Source organism: Suncus etruscus, chromosome 5, assembly GCF_024139225.1.
Source record: "Suncus etruscus isolate mSunEtr1 chromosome 5, mSunEtr1.pri.cur, whole genome shotgun sequence".
Lineage (NCBI taxonomy): Eukaryota > Metazoa > Chordata > Mammalia > Eulipotyphla > Soricidae > Suncus > Suncus etruscus.
Window position 1 is genome coordinate 140,491,092 of NC_064852.1, and position 27,735 is coordinate 140,518,826.

General features: G+C 33.7%; 1 protein-coding gene across 1 annotated transcript in view; it reads left to right on the top strand.

Moving 5' to 3' along the window:
* The window catches only part of CSMD3 (CUB and Sushi multiple domains 3), a 1,236,222-nt gene that overhangs the window by 759,298 nt on the left and 449,189 nt on the right, over window positions 1-27,735 (top strand). The window contains exons 17-18 of the mRNA XM_049773958.1: window positions 8,814-8,952; window positions 19,891-20,078. Of these exons, the coding sequence (XP_049629915.1) occupies window positions 8,814-8,952; window positions 19,891-20,078 (327 nt within the window). The remainder of the gene's footprint in view (window positions 1-8,813; window positions 8,953-19,890; window positions 20,079-27,735) is intronic.

The following is a 27,735-nucleotide window of genomic DNA, read 5'->3' on the forward strand; positions in this document are numbered from 1 at the left end:
GAAAGTAAAATACATCTTTCTTTTGTCTCTTTTAGAAATTGTAATTTGTTTTGCCTTTTAGTTATCTATTCAGCAGAACTCTAGACTCCTCTTAAACCAAGAAGAGAAGAAAGACGTTAAAGAGAATCCCTAGAAGAAGATGCAATGGCTTATGAGATGGAAGATTAATCATCTTCAGAAATGAATGAATGCATACTATATTTTCAATTCTGTTTTCTCTGCATGTTGTATAATAGGAAAAAATTAATAGAAGGAAAAGAAAGATTTTAAAATGAGTTTAAGATGTAAGGCCTTAGTTTAAATCATCATGATAGTCAATGATGTGAGTGTCCTATGCAGCCAATGAAGGATTCCCAAAGAAGGGTCTGGTTTGGCTAATAAAATACAACCCAAGTTTGGACCAGGAGAGCTGCTGAGATTGAACCAGGAAGATGACAAATATTTGTTGACTTCATCTATATATGAGAAGCCTCACTTTGGGCCTTTGGAAAGAACTAATTTATCCTCTCATGGGAAAATGAAAATTCTCCATATATAATAAGCTCAAGGCTATATGTGGTTAGAGTTAGGGAGGAATAAAATGAAACCAGAGAAAGACAGCATTCCTGTAATTTCCCTTGTCCTAATCTTTACCAAAAGGGAAGACCAAAAAGATGAGTAAGGCATATGGTGGAGAGAAAATAGTAATAGGAAAATAACTTTTTCCAAATCTCCTGAGATACAACTCATGAAATATCTTAAGAGGGTGAGTCAAGAAAATAAACATTTTCAATTGAACTCGTCCTAATTATTCTTCTTTGATTTAATTTTTATTGAGACCAATATGAATTACAAGTCTTTTATAGTTATACTGACATTGAATTAGGGCAATTCCAACCACCAGTGTTAACTTTCCTCTGCCCTGTTCCCAGCATGCATCCCTTGCATTCCAACCTTAGCCCTCCTGTCTGCTAGAGTAACAGGTCCCTTTTGTGTATATATTAGCTTGTTGTAGTTTGGGTCTCTCTTTTTTTTGTTTTTGTTTTTGTTTTTTGTTTTTCGGGCCACACCTGTTTGATGCTCAGGGGTTACTCCTGGCTAAGCGCTCAGAAATTGCCCCCTGGCTTCGGGGGACCATATGGAACACAAGGAGATCGAACAGTGGTCCTTCCTTGGCTAGCGCTTGTAAGGCAGACACCCTACCTATAGTGCCCCTTTTTTATTTTTATTTTTGTTTTGTTTTTGTTTTTGGGTCACACCCTGCAGCGCTCAGGGGCTACGCCTCGTTCTATGCTCAGAAATCACCTCTGGCAGGGACAGGGGACCATATGGGATGCCGGGATTCAAACCACCCTTCTTCGGCATGAAAGGCAAATGCCTTACCTCCATGCTATCTCTCCGGCCCCATGGATCTCTTGATTGTATTGACATTGACTTTGGTTTGGTTATTCAGGTCTGACTATTTTTATTTTTACTTTAGTAGCATCCTTCATCCTTTTTTTCCCCTTGCTTGTTTCAGTTCTACTTAGTACAAAATTCTAGAAGAAAAGTCTTTTTTGAAGAGGAGGGAGATTGAAATAAAAGAAAAGAAGTCTTGGTTGGGATAAGAGCTCAGGTCAAAACCAAGGTACAAAGATTGTGTGGCTTGTCATTTTTAAGTCCAAATTATTCTCTTTTTGGGAGGGGCACACGCACTGATGCTCAGGGGTTACTCCTGACTATGCGCTCAGAAATCGCTCCTGGCTTGGGGAATGCTTGGGATGCCGGGGATTGAACCATTTATGGTCCATCCTAGTGCCGGCAAGGCAGATTCCTTACAGATCTGTGCCACTGCTCTGCCTTCTCAAATTATTCATAATAGTGGAAAAGTTAAAACATCTGATCATGGGGCCGGAGTGGTGATGCAAGTAGTAGGGTGTTTGCCTCGCATACACTAACCTTGGACAGACCTTGGTTCCATCCCTGGTGCCCCAAACCAGGAGCGATTTCTGAGCTCATAGCCAATAGTAACCCCTAAGTGTCACTGGGTGTGGCCCCAAAACAAAACAAAAACATCTGACCCTTTTTTGAGCAGTCTATATTTTAATATAATAACTAGGAAAACATTATAATTTATTTTACTGTCTTTAGAAAGTTCCATAAAATGCTTAGACAAGCAATGTTTGGCTGCATAACTTGGGCTATTGCTTTTCTCTGGAGAACTCTTTAGAAGCAAGTCTGTCCCTTCATGTCTGATGAACATTACTTTTGAAGAAAGTGGGTGTTCTCTTGAATCTCAATTAAGTTCAAAGGAAAACAATTTCTTCTCACACAAATGCTACCTCCCAGCTGAGAGAATTCTTTAGGAAAAGAAATTAGAATAATGACATTATTCATACCTAAGAATATTTTTGTCTGTTGTAGATATAATGGGTGTCTACACACATCTACAATTTTACATATGAATAAAATCTTTGGCTACCTAAAGGTTAAATATAATCCCATGTACCCAGAAAAACTATCATAAAGAAGTGAATTTGTAACAATCAATAGGGTTTTGCTCCAAATCTACTGTATATTTGTATATGGAAATTGATAAGGGGAAAATAAGGAAGGTGTTATAGAAATATAAAAAGCAAGATAGGGGGAGAGTTATGAATTTTATCTGCAGTACTGTCTCTTTAAATCCAGATTCTGTTGTTAATAGAAACATTGTAGATATTTGCCCAAGACATTTCCTGAAAATTTCTTTGAACCATCTTCTATAATGTTGAGGATGGAGAATATCCATTTATTATTGCCCGTAAGTATTGTCATGAAATGATAAAAACATTAAAGAAAATAAATAAACAATTATAGTTTGTTAATCTCAGATGAAATATCAAGATTGGCCATGCAAAGTTCCTCAGATCATCAATTTATCAAACGTTGGACAGATTATCTCTTTCAATTCACTTAGTCTAACTTCTACAATAAATACAAATTTAATCCCCTCAAATAAAAGAAAATCTGCTGCATAGACCCACAGAATTCCCAGTCATTTTTATTCAAGTGAGTTGTTTCTGATTAGGGTCTAAACCAGATATGAGCTTTAAAAAACACTTTTTTAAATTTGTTCTTTCATCTAAAACTAATAACAAAATTAGCAAGAACTTCAACTCAAGTTATTTATAGCAGAATTTGTTCAGGCCTTGGAAAAAATGGATGCATAAACCAAATATACCTTGTTGTTGTTTTATGTCCTATAGTAAATAAAATATAAACATAAATATAAAGTTACTTTTTTAAACACTTGGTTACAAAATTGTTCATGACTGAGTTTCAGTAGTGCACTTTTCCCACTACAAATGCACTAATGTCCCCAGTTTCCCTCCCAACTACCTGTCCCTGCAGGCCTCTAAAGTAAGCATTTTAGTTCTCTCTCTTCTCTCTCTGTCTCTCTGTGTGTGTCTCTGTCTCTCTCTGTCTCTCTCTCTCTCTCTCTCTCTATCTATCTATCTATCTATCTATCTATCTATCTATCTATCTATCTATCTATCTATCTATCTATCTATCATCTATCTATCTATCTATCTATCTATCATCTATCTCTATCTCTTGACACAATGATTTGCACTATTGCTAATGAAAAGGTGCCATGCGTATTATCCCCCTTCAGCACCCAGTATTTGTCCGAAATGATCAATTATAACTATTATTATCAGAGGGGACCCTTACCTGCCTTAACTGCAGTCACCACTTTTTGTAGCAAGCTTGCTACCATGGACTGGTTCTTCTAGCCCCCATCTCAAATGTCTCTAGGTATTTAATTTTTATTAAATTCCACAAATGAGTGGGATAATTCTACATCTATTACTCTCCCTCCTAGAAAAATAATCTCATTATTCATCCATGTATAAGTAAATTTTTTAGCTTTATTTTTTCAGTAGCTGCATACTATTCCATTGTGTAAGTGTGTCATCTTTTCTTTAGCCACTCATCTGTTGTCAGGGACCTGGGTCACTTCCAAATTTTGAATATTGTAACTAGTGCTTTGACTAACATAGGAATGCAGAGGACTTTTCAGTATGATAATTCCTAAAAGTGGTATTGTATTGTTGTAGCATATGGGAACTCAATTTTTGTCTGCTTTGTTTTGGTTTAGTTTGGTTTTGGGGCCACATCCAGCGGTTCTCAGGGGTTACTCCTGTATCTGTACTCAGATACACTCCTGGCTGGCTCAAAGAACCCCCAAAATGGTTATTGGGAATAGTTTTAGTGAAAAAATCGGAATAAAGACTTATACCTTGGCGAAGGGCAGCCACAAACGCCCTGCTTGCTATCCAAAGGAAGCCTGATTAGGACTTTTGAGTTTTGTTGTGCAATTCACTTTTGAAGACATTAGTTCAATCTGGAAACTTTCTTGTTTTTTATCCTCAAACACTGCACCTAAATCCAGGAACTACATACAGACCATTAGTCTGTGTCTTCCTCTTTAGAGTGTATTGCATCAAACTGAAGATTGGTATTTGATATTTTGAGCAAGGATTGCCTGGTGTGAATCAAAGGACACACAGCCTAACTGAGATTGGGAATCAATAAGGTCATCAACAAGCTATCACCTTAAAACTAACAAAAAACAATTTTACCTGTGGGGGAGTGGTGGACAGTACAGTCATTGCCTTATCTACTTACTCAGAAGAATGTGTCAACTGGATAGTCTATCCGGAGGCACCACTGTTGACCTGACTCAGGGATTTTTCATGTTGGGCTTATTGAGGTAATATGCCTGGTCAATTTATCTCTTTTGATGGTTGCTTTGGTGTAAGAGAGCCTTGTATTTTTAATGTCAACACTTATAATGTATCCCATAACAAACACTAAATAAATACTTATTGCACCAATAAACACACAATGTCTAAGACATAATGAGAAAAACTTAAAATAGAGTGATTAGAAACTCACATTAAATAACTTTAGTTTGTATAGTCTTTCACCTTAACCATCTCTCTTCTTTTAACTGATGTTCAAGACAATAGAATGTGCTTTAATAATGAAAATAAAGGAAATAAATCTATTATTTCTAATTTGGTAGAAATATGGAATTGAAATATTTGAATTTTAATAGAAGCTACTTCACTATTGCTGCCAATACATTGTTTTTTTTATCAAGTTACAAGTTTCATGATTTTTAAAAATAACTTACAAAATTGAACTAAGAAATCATTAGCATTTTAAACTACTATTTTAACTTAATTAAAATAATAGTGATGAGGCAGTATTTCTCATGCTATTGTGGAAAATACTTTGTATTTAGGTGCCCATCTTCCTGACTTGTGTCTCCTACTCACCTTGGCCATATGGCATCCTCTGAATGAACAGAACTTATGTTTTTAGTGAGTTTCCTTCTGTACTTGTATATAATAATTTTGGAATTTTTGAACAATATTCTTGAAATTAAATGACACAAGATTTGTTTCATATAAAATATGAGTATATGTTATAAAGTAATTAGAATGAAAATTCATGTTTTTTAAGTCTATAGCATTCAAGAAAGTCCTTTTAGAAAAGAAATATTACACAATTCTTAGATTATATATTTTACATTAAAGTTCCTTTTAGGGCTGGAGAGATAGCATGGAAGTAGTGCGTTTGCCTTGCATGGAGAAGGATGGTGGTTCAAATCCCGGCATCACATATGGTCCCCCAAGCATGTCAGGAGCGATTTCTGAGCATAGAGCCAGGAGTAACCCCTGGGGGCTGCTGGGTGTGACCTCCACTCCCCAAAAAAGCAAACAAACAAAAAAACACCTGTAAAGTTCCTTTTCAATTCCTTTACATTTCAGACTGAGGTACCAACAAAAATTTCTCTGGATAAGTTACATTTCATCCTTTGAAGCTCATCATTTAAATATTATTTGCATGACTACCTTTTTTAATTATTATTTGAAGTGCACAAATATTTAAATACTATTCAATATTTTTATCAAAAATTTTATATTTGTTGGTCCTTCACTCACTAGAACATTTTATTCTATTTTTAATATGTAATTTGTGACTACTATTGTGTTTAAATTTGCACTTCTAATACATAGTGATTCCTACAAAATCTAATTATGGAAAAAGAAAAAATAAATAATCCTTTTGATAAGTTCCCCTTTGAAGTCTCTTAGGAGGCAAAATTAAATTCTGCTGATTTAACATTTACTAGTTCACATTTCATAGAATATATTTTACTAAATCCAGATATTATCCAGATAATATAGGGCATTTATTGAGTCTAGAAAAACTTATATAACTATTTATTATTTTTAGTGCTGTGATAAAAAAAAGTTGACAAGTGAGAAAATGAAAAGTAAAAATGTCTGGAGCAACAGTTTTTAGGAATTTGACAAGATAGAGTAGAAATAAATATATGAAAGACAAAACACAAAAAGAAAGATTTATAGTAAGTTAAATGTAAAAGCTTAGCTTAGGCCATGGGATAAAAGCTCTATTTTGTTGAAATGTTGATGCAAATATATTTCATTTTATTGCATATAGATTTACTGTGTACCAAATATGTGTTTTAAAACACAGATTTATGAATAAATACTTCCATGAGCTGGGACATTTTTTCAGTACTATAGCTCACTTCATATTTTTACAATTGTTTATGCCATGCATTTTATGTAGTGTATGTATATAAGTATATGTTGTATTACATTGTTTTTATACCTTTTAGTACATCCTCTGTTCTGTATTACATAGATGGAATCATTTGGCTTTCTGATTTTATGATTTAATAATTATTTTGACAATTTTATACTTTAAAAAGGCTATGTGCTTTATCAAAGTGAATTGACCAATTTATAGAAATAATGCATTATTCATTATTTTATTAAGAATATATGTGATATATAGATGTCAAAATGTCATCATTAATAAATGTTTGAGATAAAGTTTCTACCATCATGGCTAATTATGATAGGTTAAAAACTCAGCAGAGTTAGGAACTTAGAAAAAGTAACTGCGGTAGAAATAGTAAGAGAACTTTAAGAATCAGTGTTGGAGCCATAAAATGTGATAAGATTTCTGGTATCTCATCTCAAGTACTTAATGGATGAGGAGTTTATTCTTATGGTTGAGCTATGAAAGTCATTTCTTTAGATGGAATTAATTTTGGTATAGGTGCTCTAAAAATGGATGAACTGCTGAAAATATTTAGAATATTATAAAATGAAGCAGATAGGTGTGCTGGTTTTGAATGGATAGACTCCAGTATTGAAAGAAATTCTTCTGTAAAAAAAATGCTATCTAATGGCATTTTATGCTGGAGAAGAATCTTTTTTAAGAAAGAAATTCAATTATTGTAGAAAACTTCACTTTTACCTTACTTTAGGATCTTGCCACAATTACAACAGTCTTCCATATGTCACCCAGATAGATCAAGAGGCATCAACTATTAGGCAAGAGTCTCCCCCTGTATAAAGATTATAAATCTGAGGGTTCAGATTATGTCTAACCTTTACATATATAAATAATAATTTGTAAGTAGGTAAATATATTTTATAAAATATAGTGAAAATGTAAAGGATAACAATCTAATGTAAACATAAATTTTAAATACACTGAACTGAAAGAATACGTGACTAAAATGATCACATTAATATCTAGGAAGATATATTATATTAATATGATATATAATATATTATATACTTTATATATAAAATATTATAGCATATATTTATATACATATAATGCATATATAATTATATAACCAATTATATGCTATAAGGCTTATATGACATATTATGTGTATATATGTGATACACATACATGTATATAGCTGTTATATATATGTACAACACACATAAGCACATATTTGCATATGTATTACACGTGTTGCATGTGTTTCATATATATGTACTAGTTATATATATAAATACATATCATATATATAAATACATACTCAAGCCAAATCTGCGGCATCATTTAATACCCCAATGGACTTTTGTTGACCTGAAAAAAGTAGAAAAGTTTTAGAAGACTAGTTCTATCCTTCTGGTTTATTCAATTCCACCTTTGATGTTTTCACCACCAAATATAGGAAATAATGGAAGAGAACAACTATATAAATATTGGCTTAAAAATGTTTTGGGGATTTTCAAGTCTTGACAAGTTTTGACAAGTAGCACTTCTCGAATTTGCTTTATTTATCTCAAAAACTAATATGTCCTTCCACTATTATACTTAATCACTATCTATTTGCAATGCACTCATTGTGGCTGCAATCATATTAAACAAATAATTAAATATTTGACATTATAAGATGAGGATATATTTGAAACCAAGGACAAAGCAATGACAATACATGCCCATAAACATAGATGAGATAGCACTGAAATTTGAAGGACTTGACTCATGCAAGTAGGTTAAGAAAAATAAAAAATAAGATGTGAAGTCAAGGAAGGTCTGGAAGAAGATATAAATAATAGGAAGGACTCTGAAAAAATGGAATTTCAAAGCATTAGAAAGGTATATATTAATTCACAGTATTTAATAATATGAGTCAGATAATGAAAGAAATGCTTAAGACTAATAATTTATATAATTTCTAATCTTAAAATATAAAGTTCAAGATACATTATTTGAGAAATACGATTGGAAAAATTGAGGAAGATGTGTTTATCTTACATAATAAAGAAGTAAAGACATATTTTTTTAAAAGTAACCTAACGAAAGAAATGTTCCTTCAGCAATAGAAGTAATGATTATTTTCAAAAATGTATTTAACTTATAATTATTCTAGATATTTAATAAAATATGTACCGAGAATTATTTTATTATCTCATTTAAATATCTACTCTTACTACTTCTTTTATTTCATATTCCAGCTCCATGTGGAGGCCATTTTTCAGCTCCAAGTGGATTAATTCTCTCACCGGGATGGCCAGGATATTATAAAGATTCTTTGAATTGTGAATGGGTGATTGAAGCTGAACCTGGACACTCTATCAAAATTACATTTGAAAGGTCTCTGCAACTATTTTCTATGTTAAAATATATATAAAAGTACTCAACACCTTCCATTTCATTACCCAAACCACTGTGTCATTTCATTGCAAGAGTTCCTTCCTATACCTTGAGGGATTCAGAATGCTGAGTCTCCTTTCAAGTTAATTTTATATTTATTGAATGTTGTGTAATTGTTATTGAGATATGTGCAATTAGTATTTTTGGCTTTATACCAATGTGTATTAATGATATATGAGCATATAACTCAGTTATCTTTTGAAGGGTCTTTGGATTCTACCTTTATTATTTCAAAAGACAAGATCTTTTTTGTTTTGTTTGTTTTTTGTTTTGGTTTTTTGTTTTAGGGCTACACCAGGTGATGCTTAGGGGTTACTCCTGGCTATGCACTCAGAAATTGTTCCTTGCTCGGGGGACCATATGGGATTCCCGGGGATGAAAACAAGGTCCATCGTAGATAGGCCGAGTGTAAGACAAATACCCTACTGCTGTGATATTGCTCTGACCCTAAGAGACAATGATATCTGACTTAAATAAATTGGAATCAATACCTTATTATAAAGTAAGCTATGTACACTAACCACATACTTATACTTAATAAGTCCTCCACAGTTATTTGTCATGTTACTCTGTTAAATAATAATCAGTTCAGTTGTTTTCTTCTGAAAGTATTAGTATTGAAAATCTAAAAATCTGGGCCAGAGGTGGTGTGGAGGTAGGGCGTTTGCCTTGCATGGAGAAGGATGGTGGTTCAAATCTCGGCATTCCATATGGTCCCCCGAGCCTGCCTGAAGTGATTTCTGAGTGTAGAGCCAGGAGTAACCCCTGAGCACTGCCGGGTATAACACCCCCCCCCCCAAAAAAAAGAAAAGAAAAGAACTGGAAAAAAAATCTAAAAATCTGGTGCTAGAGCGATAGTGTAATGGTAGAGAGTTTGTTTTGCTTGCGGCTGACCTAAGACGGACCTTGATTCGATCCCTGGAGTCCCATATGGTCCCCCAGCCAGGAGAAATTTCCTAGTGCATAGCCAGGAGTAACCCTGAGCATCACTCGGTATGGCCTAAAAACCAAAAATAAATAAATAAATAAATAAATAGATAAATAAATAAGTAAATAAATAAATAAATAAAATCTAAAAATCTATATTGTGATGGATACTATTATTGATCATTACAAATTCTAAAGAATGCAATATTGGCCTAAAATAGGGTTAATGTTCATCAATTCAAACAAATAGTTTACATAATTTTCTAGTTATATTTGTATTTTTATCAACTCTTAAAATCCTTCCTTCATGATGATTAAAATAGAAACTGAAGAAGTAAACTCATATGACAAGCATATCTGCAAAAGTATGGTATGATGACTGAATTAGAGTTTCCTTTCTGTGAATCTATTCAAGCTAATGTAAAAATCTGAGGATGCATTTTATTTTGACATATGTATGAAACATTTGACATGAAGGTATCTCTTCCAATTCTGTGATCTATACAGATGTTTATAAAGGCTAATGTAAGAAACTCCAGCAAACTGTGGGTACAAGGGTATAACTTTGTTTTCACATATTTCTGTAGCCTTATATTCAATTTTCCAAATACAAGGCTTATTGCTCAAATCTCACACTGTAATTTTTTTATTTTACATTTATTGGAAGAATCTATTTACTCTGTCCAATGTTCTTGACTTGTATGAACTGTGCCTTCCAATAGTAACTTACATAAAGTTTGTCGGGAAGAAAAGAAAATTTTGTCTGGCCCTATGGCTCCTACTTAGAGTAAGTAATTAAATTAATATCAGAAAGTTTAGTGAGAAAGATTGATCATTATTCATCTAGTTAATATTATCTAGATGTCAAGTAAATACTAATGTGAGGACTATAGCAATAGATCAGCGGGAAGGGTGATTTGATTGTCCTGCATGTGGATGACCTGCGTTTGATACCAGATATCACATGGAGTCTCTTGAGTCTGTCTGGAGTGAAACCTGAGTGGAGATCCAGAAATAAGCCCTGAATACTGAGAGTTGTAGTAATAATCATAAAAGACACAGAGGAGAAATAGAGATGTGTTAAGAATGGCTCCACCCACACCCACTATATTCTTGGCCTCCCAAAAAATAGCCTAGCTCACCTATGTTGCTCCAGAAGAAAGTGGTGACCACAGACTCAGGTAGTTTGGCTCATGTTGAAAACTCAGGAGTCTTCACAGGTGAAAACAGAATCACTCCTTCTGCCTGATGCTAAAGTAGCCCAGTACCACACCCTATACCTTCTGACTAAAAGGGTCCAGCTTCAGAACTTACCGTTAAGAAAGTGCCAAGCGAACAAATTTGTTTCAGATCTTTAGATCTTGGGCCTTGTGGCCAAAAGTGGCCACATAACACCTCAACATTCCTTAGTAGTGTTAGTTTAGTAGAATCACAACAAACCTGATAGGAGAGCACTAAGATCAGTGAGCTTATACGCTAACCCAGAAGGTTCAACTGGAACCAACCACAATAAAGTAAATCCTTAGACCATGATGTTAGTAATATTAGCTATCACATATATTTCTAATTGACTATAATTGATCTAAATATTTACCTTTGTGTTGTAATGAACAATATGCAGTAGTTATTTTTGTGCCTGCAAGGGAGCATGCTAGGGTGATGAGTGGGAAACTGGGGACATTGATGGAAGGAAGGTCACTTTGGTGGTGGGATTGGTGTTTGAATATTTAATGCCAAAACAACTGTTTTATGAGCAGCTTGGAAAATCACAGTGTTATAGTAAAACCATTTTCAAAACAAAAGAATGGAATACAGGAAGGGGCTTTAAGAAAAAATGTAAAGAACTCAGAGAGTGAGATGACTCATTTGGCACAGAACAGATGCTCTGTAATTAGGTATTTGTCTTGCCACATGTGGGATTCTATTACAGAATAGTTTCTGGTAAAAATATGGTAGTAAAGGCAGTCGTATGTTTTTTGTGAAACTGCAGGACTCTGAATAATTTTGGAATGTCAGTCTGGAAAATGTGGGCTATCTTCTAAGATCTGTAGAAGCCTGTCTTTTCGCCTCTTTGTTTTAATATCTTTAAAATCTTTAAAACTGAATGCTCAGACAAGCACTGATTATATTTTAAGTCACATTCCAAATATATTGTCTGATGAAAGTATAGCTAGAGAAAAAGCTCAAAAGTTATTTCATTTATGTGTGTATAATTCTTGCATACTCTTTATTCTTCTACCTTTTTATTTCTATATTTGTTTATTGGAAAATATCTAACTTGGGCTAGGAGCAAGATAACTAAATGAAAAGTGATTTTTTTTCAATCAGGGTTTACACACAGCAATAAAATAATAAGCATATTCTAAGAACTTAGAATGTCAGTGGACAATAAGTGGATAAGGAAGAAAAGGTTCCAGGTCCGTATCTGATTTTTAATGAGTTTCACTGAAGAAGACTTTACTCTGTTGCTTTTCTTAATCCTTAAATCAGTCATACAATTAAATGCCATACTTTACAAAACCTTCATCTCAATAGTAATATTTTTAACTTCTTATAATTAAGTCAAACATTGGAAGAATCTAAAGTTAGAATATATTTTAACAATCTTTAAATAGTATTTTTACTATTTTAGAATATATCAGTCAAACTCACATCAAGATATTTCTTTGGAATCCTATTTTATGCAATATAAAGTTTAAATTTTTTCTACATTTTCTAAACTTAAATAGCTTAAATCTGTTTGCTTTTCCTCTTACAAATCTCCTTCTTATCCTCTTTGTCTCCTCCTTTCACACACACACACACACACACACACACACACACACACACACACACATTTGAGTTTGAGCTTTAGATGTAAGTTCTATTTAAATATCTTCTATTTTTTCTTCCATAAAGGAAGACTAGTTAAAAGTTAGAAATTTTGCTTTAGTGTCACCCATTATTGTATGCTTTATCAGAAAGTGTGATCCCTTAATAGAATATTCATTTCAAAATACTTTCATATGAATGTAGGAGTTGCTCCCTAGATATATCATAGCAAGACTCTAATTAAAAGAGAGAGAGAGGGAGAGAGAGAAAAAGAAAGAGAAAGGGCCTGGAGAAATACCTCAAAGGGCAGAGCAGTGAAGCCCTGAGATCTCTCCTTGGAAATACACCCCACACTTCAAGCACCACATAAATTATCTTCAGGAACAACCTAGCACTGGTGGTGGGGCCTGCTATTTTGAAATTATATATTAGAATTTATACATTAAGGTCTTGGTTAAACACTTTGATATTAGACATATGTAAGTCAATCACTTACTTATTAGTGATCTATTAATTTGTTTTCTTTGTTTTCAAGATTATTTTGAGATAACACATTCTTATACATAAAGTGTCTAAAATGAATAAAATCGCTGAAAAAATTCAAATCCATTTGATTTCTATCTGAGCTCCAATAGGAACACGGGTTGACAACACTCTGATAGTTCCTTTCATTTAAAAGTTCTCTTTTCATAAAACATATTTTTCAAATATGACTTGTATTTAATACAAGGTTGTATCACTTTATTTCTATTACTCATAAGCCAAAATTTATTGGCTTAAAATTAAAGTTTATAGTGCTGAAAATATAGCACAAAAGATAGGGCATATGAGTTGCATGGTGTTGATTCAGATTCGATCTCCAACAACCCACATGGTCCCCTAAGCACAGCCATGAGTGATTTCTGAGAGCAGAGTCAGAAGAAACCCCTAAGTCCTGCCACATGTGACCCCAAAAATACTTCTATATTTCTAAAATCAGAGAAAAATTATTAGGACTGTGAAAGCTCTTTTGAGATTTTCCCCCCTATTCTCAAGATTAGTAATTTGTTGCATTTGTCTATAGGATTAAAAGGACATTAAAATATGTTAATTATTGTTTGTCTTCTTTATATTATCTCAAAGAGCCTTTAGTCAATGACATCTTAAAGACTATTATTTTAAATTAAATTCCAAAATAACAAGTATAAAGTGTACTTTCTTTGCAAGCTGCTTACCCATAATCAATCCTGAACAGCCAATATGGTCTGCTAATCAGTTATAGGAGTGATACCTGAGCACAATTCTAGCAATAAGTCCTGAGTATCACGGGCTATATCTACTTGAATAAAACGCAAACAAATAAAAATATTCTCATGGAGTCAGAGGCACAATACGAGTAGAATGCTTGCCTTGCAAACACCTGACTTGGGTTAAATTCCAGGCAGCCAGTAGTAATTCCTTAAACTGCCAGTAGTAATTCCTAAGTGCAGGAGTAAACCTTGAACATCAATAGGTGTGGCCCCAAAACATGCAAGTAAAAATATCAAACAAAAATAATACACAAAACAAAAATTACAATATTTACATATTGTTTTAAAAACAAACTAAAAAATAACTTTTTAAAATATAAGTGGCCAGGCAAATTTCTTCTCACTCACAGATAAATTATTATTTCAACTTGTCACAGAGTAGTGAATTTTTTTTTTTTTTTTTTTTTGGTATTTGGCTTTGTAGTTTCAGAGATAGGACTGCAAGATACACTGCTAACCAGATTACTTTCCTTGCTTCCAATTCTTAATCTTAAATGGTATCAATCACCCATGAAACAAATAATTCCCCTTTATTTTAGGTTTAGGTAATGAAAATTGTTAATCATGAATAGGATGGGTTTGAATTTTACTGAGTCCTTTTCTTTTTCTTTTTTCTATTTTTAATATCATCTTTACTTAAGCACCTTAATTACAAACATGATTGTAGTTGGGTTTTAGTTATAAAAATAACACCCCCCTCATTCACCAGTGCAACATTCCCATCACCAAGTCCCCAGTCTCCCTCTCCCCCGACCCTGTCTGTATTCAAGACAAGTATTTTACTTCTCTAACTCATTAACATTGTCACCATAGTTGTCAGTGTAGTTATTTCTCTAAAACTGGAAATTGAGCTCTCAGATGATCCAACTATACCACTCCTAGGTATATAACCTAGGAACGTAAAAATACAATACAAAAATCCCTTCCTCACACCTATATTCTTTGCAGTACTATTTACAATAGCCAGACTCTATAAACAACCAAGATGCTCTTCAACAGATGAATAGCTAAAGAAAAGTGGTACATATACACAATGAAATATTATGCAGCTGTCAGGAGAGATGAAATCATGAAATTTTCCTATACATGGATGGACATGGAAACTATTATGCTGAGTAAATAAGTCAGAGAGAGATATACACAGAATAGTATGACACATTTATGGGTTTTAAGAAAAATCAAAGATATTATTGTAATAAAGCTAGAGACAATAGAGATGAGGGCTGGAAGGACCGGCTCATGATGTGAAGCTCACTACAAAGAGTGGTGAGTGCAGTTAGAGAAATAACTACACAGAGACCTTTGTAAAAGTCCTACGATTGAATAAAATTGGGTCCAATTAAAAAGTAAATATTGCAGGACCTGAGCGATTGCACAGCAGGTCGGGTTTTTACCTTATATGTGACATATCTGGATTCGATCCTGGACACGTGCCCCAGCCAGAAGTAATTTCTGAGCACAAAAGTAGGAGTAAACCTTGAAAGGAGCCAATGTTCCCCCAGAATCAAAGCAAAATAAATAAATATTTGCAATTTAGAAAACAAAGTATACTGTAAGTCCTGAACAAATATAACTCCAGGAAGATTACTTCTTTAAAAATTATAGTGCAGTTAACATTTGTTTACACCCATATATTGATAGGTTTCAGAATTATAATATTGTAGTGTGATATCCAGATATGATATATTGTGAACTCCACTAACATCTAGTTTCCATCAACCACCATAAAATTGGCTCTTATTATTCGATACAGGGGATCAGCCACATGCAAGGCAAATGCCCTACCCACTGTGCTAACACTTCAGCCATGAGATTTTATTTTTTAACAGGTATGCAAACTTTCACTTGTATAAATTACTCATCTTCATGAGGGTATAGGTTGTTTTCATATATTGACTGTGGAAAATATTGCAGATCTCTTGAAATCAATATTGTAATACTATTAATGTAGATTCTAGAAATGACATAATAGCAGCATTAATATTTATACCATGTATTTTGAATTCTCCACATTTTTCCACGAATTTACTTTCCATCAACAATGCTAAGTTTTTTATTTCTCCCATATTCACACCTGTGCTTGGTTTGTGTCTTTCCATTAAAAACTATTCAAATTGGGGCTGGAGCAGTGACACAAGCAGTAAGGTGTCTGCCTTGCCAGTGCTAGCCTAGGATGGACAATGGCTCCATCCCCTAGCGTTCCATGTGGTCCCCCAAGCCAGAGCGATTCCTGAGCACATAGCCAGGAGTAACCCCTGAGTGTCACCAAGTGTGCCCACCCCAAAATACTATCTCTCATTCAATATTTCACTGTGTTTTGCCAACAGTCATTATACTATGATAAAAACTATATAGTCTTATTTGTAATGTTTGTTCTTGTACTCATCATTTAATATACTTTCACAAGGATATTCTAAGCTCCATACTAAAGAACTTGCAGCCTAAGTTTATGTTTCTTATATATGTTTCATAATTTTAGGTCTTGGATGATTTCATATAGTGGTTTCCTAATATTTGTCTATGATAAACAATAAATTTAATGTAGTAAACAAATGAACACTAGATGAGGTAATTCATGAGAAATTTGTGCAACTATCTTCAAACACAAAATGAAATAGCTACGAATAAATGCATCTATTCCATTTCCCTTGTTATCATAATGTATTTTGATAGTTCCTTAGGGCAGATCTGTGACAATTTTCCTTTTAAAGATTCTATCTTACTGAACAATGTTCTTCGTATCTCCAGTTAATGTTGCTATTCTATTAAGAATTAAATCTCTTTATGTTTCAATTCAAAGTTATCTTTGAAACTTCTATGCATTTTAATTTGTTATTGTCAGCTGACTAGCTATCAGAGTGAAACTTCAATTTCAATACTCAAAACAGACGAACTATAAAACGCTAAATAATTGATTCATAACACACAATTGCTTGATCATTCATTTAAGGACTATGATGTGATTGTAGATATTTTCTCCTTTAAAGTGTATTATTGAAAAGTTCATCTTAAGAAAACCCAATAGGTTTCAGGCTTCAAAACAGAAAAACATGTGGGATATACTTATTTGAACTTTGTGTTGCTTAATAGAATATAATGGTAGCACAAATTGAAAAATATTTTAACTACACTAATTAAATATGAATCATGCACTTAAATGTTTTTACCTACATGCAGGTTTGCAGTATTAATAGAGTTTTCATAATGAGAAATTCCTAATTTTTGATGTTTTGATTCAATTAGTTTTAAGACTTTTTTTTTGGTTTGGTTTGGTTTTGGGGTTACATCTGGTGACACTCAGGGATTACTCCTGGCTATGTGCTTAAAAATTGATGGGGCCGGCGAGGTGGTGCTAGAGGTAAAGTGTCTGCCTTACAAGGGCTAGCCAAGGAAGGACTGCGGTTAGATCCCCTGGCATCCCATATGGTCCCCCCAAACCAGGGCAATTTCTGAGCGCTTAGCCAGGAGTAACTCCCGAGCATCAAACGGGTATGGCCCAAACCCCCCCCCCCAAATTGCTCCTGGCTTGGGGGACCATATGGGATGCCAGGGGTAGAACTGTGGTCCATCCTAGGTTAGCAAATGCAAAGCAGACATATTACCACTTGCACCACTGTTCCAGCCCAGTTTTCATTACATTTTGAGCTGTTTTTTTTTTTTTCATTTTTTTCTGAAGAATAATGAAAATGAATCTTATAATCATGGCAAAAATTGGCAGGTTTTATTATATAAAAATTGCTGTAAATCATGTGAAAAAAATTTTAGACCATAACTAGTGATGCTTTGAGATTAGTCCTGGCTCTATATGTAACTATTATACCTGGTGGAACTCCAGGACCATATATGGTGCCAGAAAACAAACAGGTTTGCTATGTACAATTATCCTGCCCACTTACTGTACTTTGGCTCCTGAAAGTACTTTTAAAATTTGATGAACATAGTTATGAAAAAATAGCATATTATATTAGAAAATACCTTTGAAAGGGTGGAGAATGCCTTTTAGGGATAAGAAAATGTATCCAGGCACATCAATTTGATTGTTATTAAGTCAACAGTCCTGAAGAAAGCAGTTTTGTACTTTATATGCATTATTTTAAAAGTATCCAATGTTTATTGAATACATTCTTTCTGTGAATACTTAATTAAAAATAAGCACTGTCTTTTGGAACGGAGCGATTTCACAGTAGTAGGGCATTCGCCTTGCATGCAGCTGACCCAAGACAGACCTGGGTTTAATCCCTGGTGTTCCATATGGTCCTCCAAGCCAGGAGCATTTCCTGAGTGCATTGGCTCCAGGAATAATCCCTGAGAGTAATCCTTGAGAGTCACCGCTGCCCCCAACACTCCCAAAAATAAAGACTGTATCACCTTATATTACTTAAAGACACTTGATAAATCAAAATCAAAAAGAAACACACTGTAATTAAAGTTTAAATAAAGTAAATTTTGTTCGTGCTATATTTGAGAAGGAAATCTGTATTATAAAGAGAAGGAAGATAACTGGCAGATAGTCTTAAACTCAATTATAAAATATTTACAGAAAAATCAAGGAAAGGTAATCAAATCATCTTATAATGTGTAATTATTTTGAACGAGACTGTAATTGTTTTACTTGGTTCCTTTTAATGTTTTTTAGAGATTTTTCTAATTAAGATTCAATTTGTAATATAATACTTAAACGTGAGGAAAAATGCAACATTAAATTTTATTATAATTTCTTGATAGAAGCAGCACTGTATTTATTGAAATTACTACCTCTATTTCAAAATAAAGGACACAAAACTATATTAAATGTGCAATAATTATTGCATAAAATATAACTGTGTAAGTACATATAGACTAACATAAGATATTCAAGCAAAAAACAGAATTGAAATCTGTGATAAATAATACAAAACATTATTAATAATAATTAATATCATTAATTAACAGCATTGTTTATCAACAATATTCATTAATGTTCATTAAAATATATTGTGTGATTAATATATATGCTAATAAATTATGATTATTACTGTTAAAAATAAATGCTAATTAAAGCAAAATATAATTGTTTTGTAACTGTACCTGGCAGTGCTCAGAGATATTTCCTGGCAGTGTTTTCATATTTCACTTTTGGCAGAGCTCAAGAACAGGGTGCTAGGGATTAAATCTGGCCTCATCTTTTCTTTTTTTATTGTGATCAATGTGAATCACAAGTCTTCCACAGTTATATTTAGGGTACAAAGTGACAGTGAATTAGGGCCATTCCCACCACCAGTGTTGTCCTCCCTCCACCCCTGTTCCTATCATGCATTTCCACCTAAAATCTGGCTCATCTTTATGCAAGGCAAGTACTTTATCCATGTATTGTCATTCTGACCACCTATAAAATATGCTTCATAGAAAATAGACTGTTAGGGGCAGAAAGAGAGTACAGGAATAAAGTGCTTACTTTGCACATGCCAACTTCAGAACGATCCCCTGCAACATAGAAGTTTCCTGATATGTCCAGGACTAATCCTCAAGCTGATCCAATTTAAATCATGATCACAATTATATTTGACCTGAAGACAAAACAAAAATGAATATTTTTATTTATTGAAAGCAATGCATCACGTTTGAAATAAATTTTATGGATAACTAATACATGCACAAAGCATTTTAATAATAATTTTTCATAGAAATATATGAGTGCAGCATCAGTATATGCAGCTAATGTTTGACTGATGATATGTATTATCTTAAATATGTAAAATAAGATCACCATATGACATGGAACATTGTTGGTTGTAATTTAAATAGCAATTTAAAGTTTTTTCTATACAGTTGTTTTGTGAAATTGTATTTTTCATGTGTCTCTTATTGTTAGATTTCAGACTGAACTGAACTATGATGTTCTTGAAGTTCATGATGGACCAAATCTTCTGTCACCTCTACTTGGATCTTATAATGGCACACAAGTTCCCCAATTTCTATTCAGTAGCAGTAATTTTATATACCTTCTGTTTACAACAGACAACAGCCGTTCTAATAATGGCTTCAAGATTCATTATGAAAGTAAGTACTACTATTCAGAATGTCTTTTGATCTTGCCATTCTGTTTCCCTACATTTAAGTTTTACCATTTTAATTATTAACAACATAGATGTATTGAAGAAAAACCAAAGCTTTTCCTTGACCTTTGAGATTCATAATAGTTTGTGTTGTGTGTATTTTAATAAATTCTACAATGAACTTTTCAACACTATCCATAACATTCAAGGAAATATTAAGGGAATTATCTAAGTAGCAAATAATAAATCTGAAAAATTAAGTTCACAAATTTATCATTTATTCATTCTTCTGAAAATTTGACAATAAGCTATTTACATTACATAAAATCAATTATTTTTAGTACTTCATAAATTCATTTTTTATATTTCACATTGATTTTACATATGTTCCATTCCACTTAATTGTTCAATTTTTATGTATATTTAAAATTACATTCATATGACACATGCAAGGCAAAGTGTTCTCTCTCTTTAATCCTAAATTTTAGATTTTTAAGCTAATATTTCTCAAAGCTGTTATAATAGAATAGTATTTTCCCTGTTGTGGGCCACCAGTGTATCCCAAAGAAGTACTGTAAAAGTTGCATAAATGTTTCACCACTGCATGTAACCCTGTTACTAATTTGTGAACAGTGGCATAATCAGAAGAAAACAAGGATTGGAGAGTACCATGGTGGTAAAATATTGCAGTAGAGATTTTATTTTTATGTTTTTGGTTTAAAATTAAGTTTACTCTCTTATATGCTACAAAGTGTCAATCATTTTTATGTACTCTACTGTTATGCCATCTTCAGTCCCACTCAAGCCAAACCATGTTGTCTTAATTATCTATAGAGCATAAAACTATTTTAAGGACCGAATGAAAACATATATAAAAATTACATTATAATGCTTAAATCATAATAATCCTCACAATGATACTTATTGTATTATTTATTAAAAAATGAAAATGGGAATTTAATCCATTTATTCATCACAGAAAGGAATTATAGCACTTGATAAGATTGAGAAAGCTGGGCCCGGAGAGATAGCACAGCGGCGTTTGCCTTGCAAGCAGCCGATCCAGGACCAAAGGTGGTTGGTTCGAATCCCGGTGTCCCATATGGTCCCCTATGCCTGCCAGGAGCTATTTCTGAGCAGATAGCTAGGAATAACCCCTGAGCGCCGCAGGGTGTGGCCCAAAAACCAAAAAAAAAAAAAAAAAAAAAAGATTGAGAAAGCTGTTTTGCATATTAAACAACCAAGCATAATACAATTTTTTAGAATTTATTTTCATTTTATAGTGGTGATATGGGTATAACATGGGCCCTCTCTCTTACAAGTCAAGCAATATGCCTGGCCTATTATTTTGTTTTCGGGACATATACTGTACAATTGAGAAAGGTAGAAAAAGTTAATTCCATTTGCTTAATATCAAAATTAATTATATTATTATTGCTCATTGATTAAATTTAAGCATTCTCAAATCTAAAACTTAGCTTCCACTTCATTACCATTAATGATTGTAAAAAAAATAAGTTAGCCCTCCACCCAACATGATTTCTCTTACATTAGTAAGGTAGAAATATTTCCATTGCCTGGAACAATTAGTAACCAAATAAACATTTGAATTATTTTGTAACTGCCGGGCATGTATGGCACAGTAGGTACGTTAAATAAATGCGCCATTTTCAATTTCTTCATCCATCAGTTAGAACAGGAGTTTCAAACTCATTTTACCTGGAGGCCGCAGGAGGCAAAGTGGGGTGAGGCAGGTCCGCATAAGGGATTTTGCTTACCAAATATTCTCAATAAAAAATCGCATTAGTAAGAAAAAAAATCTCAAAAAATTGCATTAAACATTTGCATACCCCGAACGGAACTGCTCGGGGTATGTGAATGTTTAATGCGGTTTTTTTCTTACTAATGCGATTTTTATTGTGATTATTCGGTAAGTGAATAATTGCGAATACTGCGATATTTGAAGGCCAGCTGCAGGCCACAAAGTGTTGTACGGAGGGCCGCAAATGGCCTGCGGGCCACGAGTTTGAGACCCCTGAGTTAGAGAAACAAATGGGACTGAGAAATAGATAGTTCAGCAGTTAAAGCACTTGTCTTTCATTATGCTGACTACAGTTCAAATCCTTGGCATTACAGATGATCCCCTGCTCAATGCCAAGGTTCTTTTCATAGCACCAAGACAAAAATAGTGCCTGAGCACAGCTGGAGTTACCCCCCATAATTCACCTTTACAAAACAGAAAGACAAGAAAGATGCCGAAGGTCCAGGAAGTAGTTCAGTAGCAGATCATTCAGGGTTTATGCATGGGACTCTAGAGTTCATCAGCTGCATCAAAGAAAAATAGAATAAAGGAGAGAAAGAGGAAGAACAATTTAAAGGGAAAATTTAAAAAAAATAATGAAGATAAACATGAAATAATTCATTTTATATATTCACTGACATTTCTTCTGAGTAATTCAATCCCCCCCTTGGTTTATTCTGACTGCATTGTTTTGCTATTAATGGAATTTATGCTATTACGGCACAGCACATCTTCAGGCTACTATATGTTCCACTTAAGAGTTCATGACAATGGAAGAGTTTGAGTTAGCAGGAACTTAATTATGTGCTGCAGCATTTGATGAAGATTTGAACCAAAACCTGTGGACTACAAAGCTATAACAGACTTTAATGAGAGGTGAACAGAATCTATGTGTTAAACAATGAGCAGACTGTAAATTAAGGAATTAATGGAGATGATCTTGGTTAAAGATCTGAAGTGTAAAATTAGTAAGGAGAATAATTTGAATAGAGATGAAGGGTATTAAGAATAATAGTATACTCCAGGTAGCTTATGTTTCATGACTCCAAATGTATTATCATTAGCACAAGGAATACAAAAGCAATGAAATAACATGAATTAATCATCTACATTATTAAAAAACCTTTTGAAAGACAAAATACTAAGAGGCCAATTTTTTGGTTTGATTTGTTAAGGCCATTTGAATCAACACCTTCTCTTTACAGAGGAGTTCAGTCAGAGATTGAGAAAAATACATGAGGAGAAAAACAAGCATACGTTCTGTCCAAGCTTTAAGGTTTGCTGTGAAGCATGCAGGCTGGATGTTTATTGGATAGAATATTGTTTTCCAATCCTGAGTTCCAACACTTGACTTATTGCTTAAGTTGCCAAGAGATATTAAGAGCACAAATCAAAATTTAATGGGGACATTAAAAGCAGAGGTTGGGGTATTTCACATAGCCAATCAGAAAGCACTTTAAAGTACAGAGCATAATCATTAAATTTTGCTACTCTGCTGTCCATGTTGCCATCAACATCTAGATGACCCAAACCATTTTATTTTGTTATTCCTGGGTTAATGTTTTTCTGCCCATTTATATATAGTGTAAAAACAGAGCTATTTCTTGTTCCAGAGATCATGTTGACCTTGTGGTTATAGTGGGGGGGGTAGATTTTTCCATATAGTTTTACAAACTAAAATCAATAGAGACTTAGGCTTGAGTCAATAGAACAAGTGACATTGTGATTTTCTATGGGGCTAAGATTTCACACATATTTTATAAGAGGAAAACAGTGAAATATATTACAAAGTATTTCAAAGCCTTGAGTGTCTTGAAGAATACTATTAACACTAAGAATAATATAGCATGCATATATAATCTTATTGACAATAATTTTCTCTTATATATTAATCTCATTTAAATTTATAATAAAACATTTCCAAAAATGAATATGCTTGTTTAACAAAATTCACACAGAATTATATTCTTTAACCTTGAGTTTCTATAGATTTTTTTAAAATTTTTATTGTGGCCAAAGTGAATTACATATCTTTCACAGTAATATTTAAGGAACATAGTGACAGTGAATGAGGGGCATTTCCACCACTAGTGTCCTTCCTCCACTCCTGTTCCTGGTATGCATCCCATATCTCCCTCCTTTACCCCCAAGAATCTTAGTGTAACTGGTCCCCACTTGTTCAGCTTGTTGTAGATTGGGTATCTATTCTGTTGTCATTCATTTTCGGTTTGGTGTTCAAGTCTGATCATTTTTTTATTTCCACTAAATGTTCATACGATTGTCTGGTTCTGATACCATCCATTTTCCCCCCCTCAATTTATGAGGCTGAATAAGATGATTCAAGGTATGTGGTTCTGTTGGAGATAAAAAGGAAGTGAAAAATAAAGACTGGGAAGAATCCATCTAGGTGTTATAAATATCGATTTAAAAGAAGAAAAGGAAAAAAATTTTAAAAAGGTAGCAAAACAAAAGAAAACAAGAAAAACAAACAACAAAGCAACTACAAAAACACAAAAGAACAAACAAAAAACCAAAACCCGCAACTATAAAAAACAAAAAGCAACAAACAAAACAAAACACAACAAATTAAAAAAAAACAGTCAAAAAACCCAAACCAGCAACTACATAAAAAAGTTAGTGTTTCTTCTTGTTCTTTTTTTTTTTTTTTTTTTTTTTGCAAAGGCACAGTAAGTATTGGGGAAAGTAGAAAGGGAATTCCCCTTGTCCTAAGAGATACAGGGTTTCTCCGCCCTTGCAGTATATTGTCATGGGACCAACTACTGGCTCTACACACACATATTTTCATACTCCAAGTTTTTTTTATGGTGCCAGGCAACTTTCCGCTCAGTTGTGGATGATAAAATCAGGACTCTCTAACTAGAGATCTTGTTATTTACACAGATCATAGGAAGAAGCCTAAGATTGAGTATTTCTTTACAGTTTTAGAAGTTCTGTTCCATCACTGTTGTTGTAATCAGTCTTTTATAAATGGTGGTCTTGGTTTTTGCACAGATCCTAGGAAAAATCCTGGGGTAGTTTTGTCTGTTCCATTGCTGTTGTCAAAGTCAAACCTCTGGGATTGGAGATCTTGGTTTTTGTACAGATCCTAGGCTGAAGCCTAGGCTAGGGTCTTTTTTATTGGTCCAAGGGTAAGTACTGCCCTTTTTGGCTATCAAAGTCAGACTTCTGTAGTTGGCATTCTTGGTTTTTGCACAGAACAAAGGGAGACATGTCTTCTGATTTTATCTTACCATTAGGAAAATCTCCTCTTAGATCAGGTTATTGTCATTTTCTCTTTGTCAACATTTCATATCAAAACTAGTGCATGTTGGTGCTAGAGCAGTATTAGGAATTTCCTGGTGCTGTTGCAGGGAACCGTGTAGGTTTTATGTCTGGTGTCTAGGTCTCGGGAATTGGATGGTCGTTGCCTAATCACATGGAGGGAGTTTAAATTGAGTCCACATGTTCTGGATGGGAGGTGCCCCTGTATTATATATTGTATGGGTTCTTATCCCTAGTAGATAAGATCTTTCTTTACATAAAATTCCTCCTTTTAAGTATGCCTTTGAAAAAAGGAATGGTGCCATATACATTGCAGGTGCATTTGGGGGTAAGAATGTTAGCTACACAATTTCTGTGCTCTGGTTTTGAACTGAGCTTTTATCCCAGGCAAGACTTTTTCTTGTAGGTTTTCATACCAAGCAGAACCCAAACAGGTGAAGTTAAAGAGGAGGAAATATATATATATATAAAATAGAAAAATAAATAGAAATAAATTTAAATATATAATAAATAATAAATAATAAATATATGATATATAATAGAAAAATAAATAGAAATAAATTTTAAAAAATAATTAAAGAAAAAAGTTGTTTAAGAAACTACTTTACAATTTGGAATAAACAGACTAGAAGGAATTATTATAGAGGTATTAAACATATAAAGAACATATAGGCTTCCCCATTAAGTCTTTTAAGATATTCTTGTGGGGGTGAAATCCAGGGCACATTTTCATCACACACCATTGACTTGTTGAGTTTGAGAAATGATTTGCAACCCTAAAGGGTTAAGGTAGTAACCTTAGGCTGGGGGTCTTTCTGGGGCTGAATTAGCAGCATGCAACAATCCACATTTGGAAGGGTGAGAAGAGGAGCCACAAAGCATGAGTCAGCAGGAGTGTTTGTTGTAGTTTCTGCTGGTGCACTAGATGTGGGACTGGGAGGATGTACATTTGCTTTGGAAGCTGGGTGGTGGCTTATTGGGGAAGGAGGTTGGTTTCAGTAACTAATGAATTAAGACCTGAGGGTGAAGAGGGATAAATATAGATAGATATTGGTTCAGGATTGGGGGATGAAAGGATAGAAGGATTTCTAAAGGGAGGCAGAGGGATAATGCATAATAGGGGCTATATACACTTTAGCCATGGATCATTTACATCTTAGGATTGGAAATCAGATAGTTCACTGTCTACAAACTCTTGCCCACATAAAGACAGGCATTAATGATCTATTCTTGGGTTTTTGTTGGAGGCCTAACATTCATAAGCATGGTCTGAGCTCTTAAGAAATTATTGAGTTAAGAAAAAATAAATAGGGGCTGAAGAGTGGTGCAAGCCGTAAGGCTTCTGTCTTGTGCATGATGGATCACAGTTGGACTCCCCAGCATCCTACATGGTCCCCCAAGCCAGGTTCGATTTCTGAGTGCATAGCCAGGAGTTCCCCTGAGAGCCACCCGGTATGACCAAAAACAAACTAACAAACAAAAAGAAACAAAAAAAAAAAAGAAAAGATAAATCACTGATTACAATTTAGGAGAGAAAGAAGGGGAAAACAAAAGATAAGAGAGAAAAGAAGAATAAGTAAATACGATGAAAATAAGTTAAAAAAGATTGTGCCAGAGCATTGGTGTTAGATAGTTTTCCATTTTCAAGGCTCTTCATCACTGATGGGGTGGGATTTGCTAAATTAAGAGTTCAGCATTATATAGTGACTGGAACTTTTTAGGGTAAGAACAGTTTTCATGTCTGGAGTACTAAGTAATATGGTAGTGAGGACTATAAAATGTGACTACCTTATGTAGTATAGTCTGCTACATCTTAAGTATAGAGGTACCTTTCCTAAAGAGCAACTGACCATGAGGGCTTTATTTAACATAGATTGAATTGATGAAGATGAATAAAGGAGAGAGGGAAAAAAGAAGTGGAAAGAATAGAGAAAGAGAGAAGAAAAGAAAAAAGAAAGTAATTTGCAAAACATGTTCAATGAGTTGGAGCTGTAATATAAGTCTGTGGTGCACAATTGACTCTTCCAGTGGTCTGAATGACCATATGCTTGAGATCCTAAAAGAAGACATAAACAAAAGGAAATTTGTAAATTAGAGTATTTTATCAAGATAGTGTAATATCAAGATTGTGATAGTGAGCACTGGATATGGTATCCAGTATAATTGAACACTGAAGTTTAAACTTTGGGTGTCTACCCTTTGTTTCCAAGGACCACTGTGGACAAAAAAGCTTAATGGTTATTTTATACTTAGTAAAATTAAGGCATTAAAACATATTGTAAGTAATCACTACAGTAAGAGTCTCAGGCTTCCAATCATATTCTGCACCTTGTTCTGTGGATAAATACTTTAGGACATTATAATACACTTTTGTAGTTAGAGGTTGATTGCAAATCTGTTCACTCTAAACCATTGTTTCCATCTTTGTTGGTATCTTTAAGCTAAAATGGATAGTCGCGTCTTTGTATTGCTCCCCCCCTCCAATTTATTTGAACAGTTCTTCTTGTTATATGCTGGCACATATGTTATTTGGAGTTTCTACCTTTTCAACCCCTATATTTGTTCATGGAGTAATATA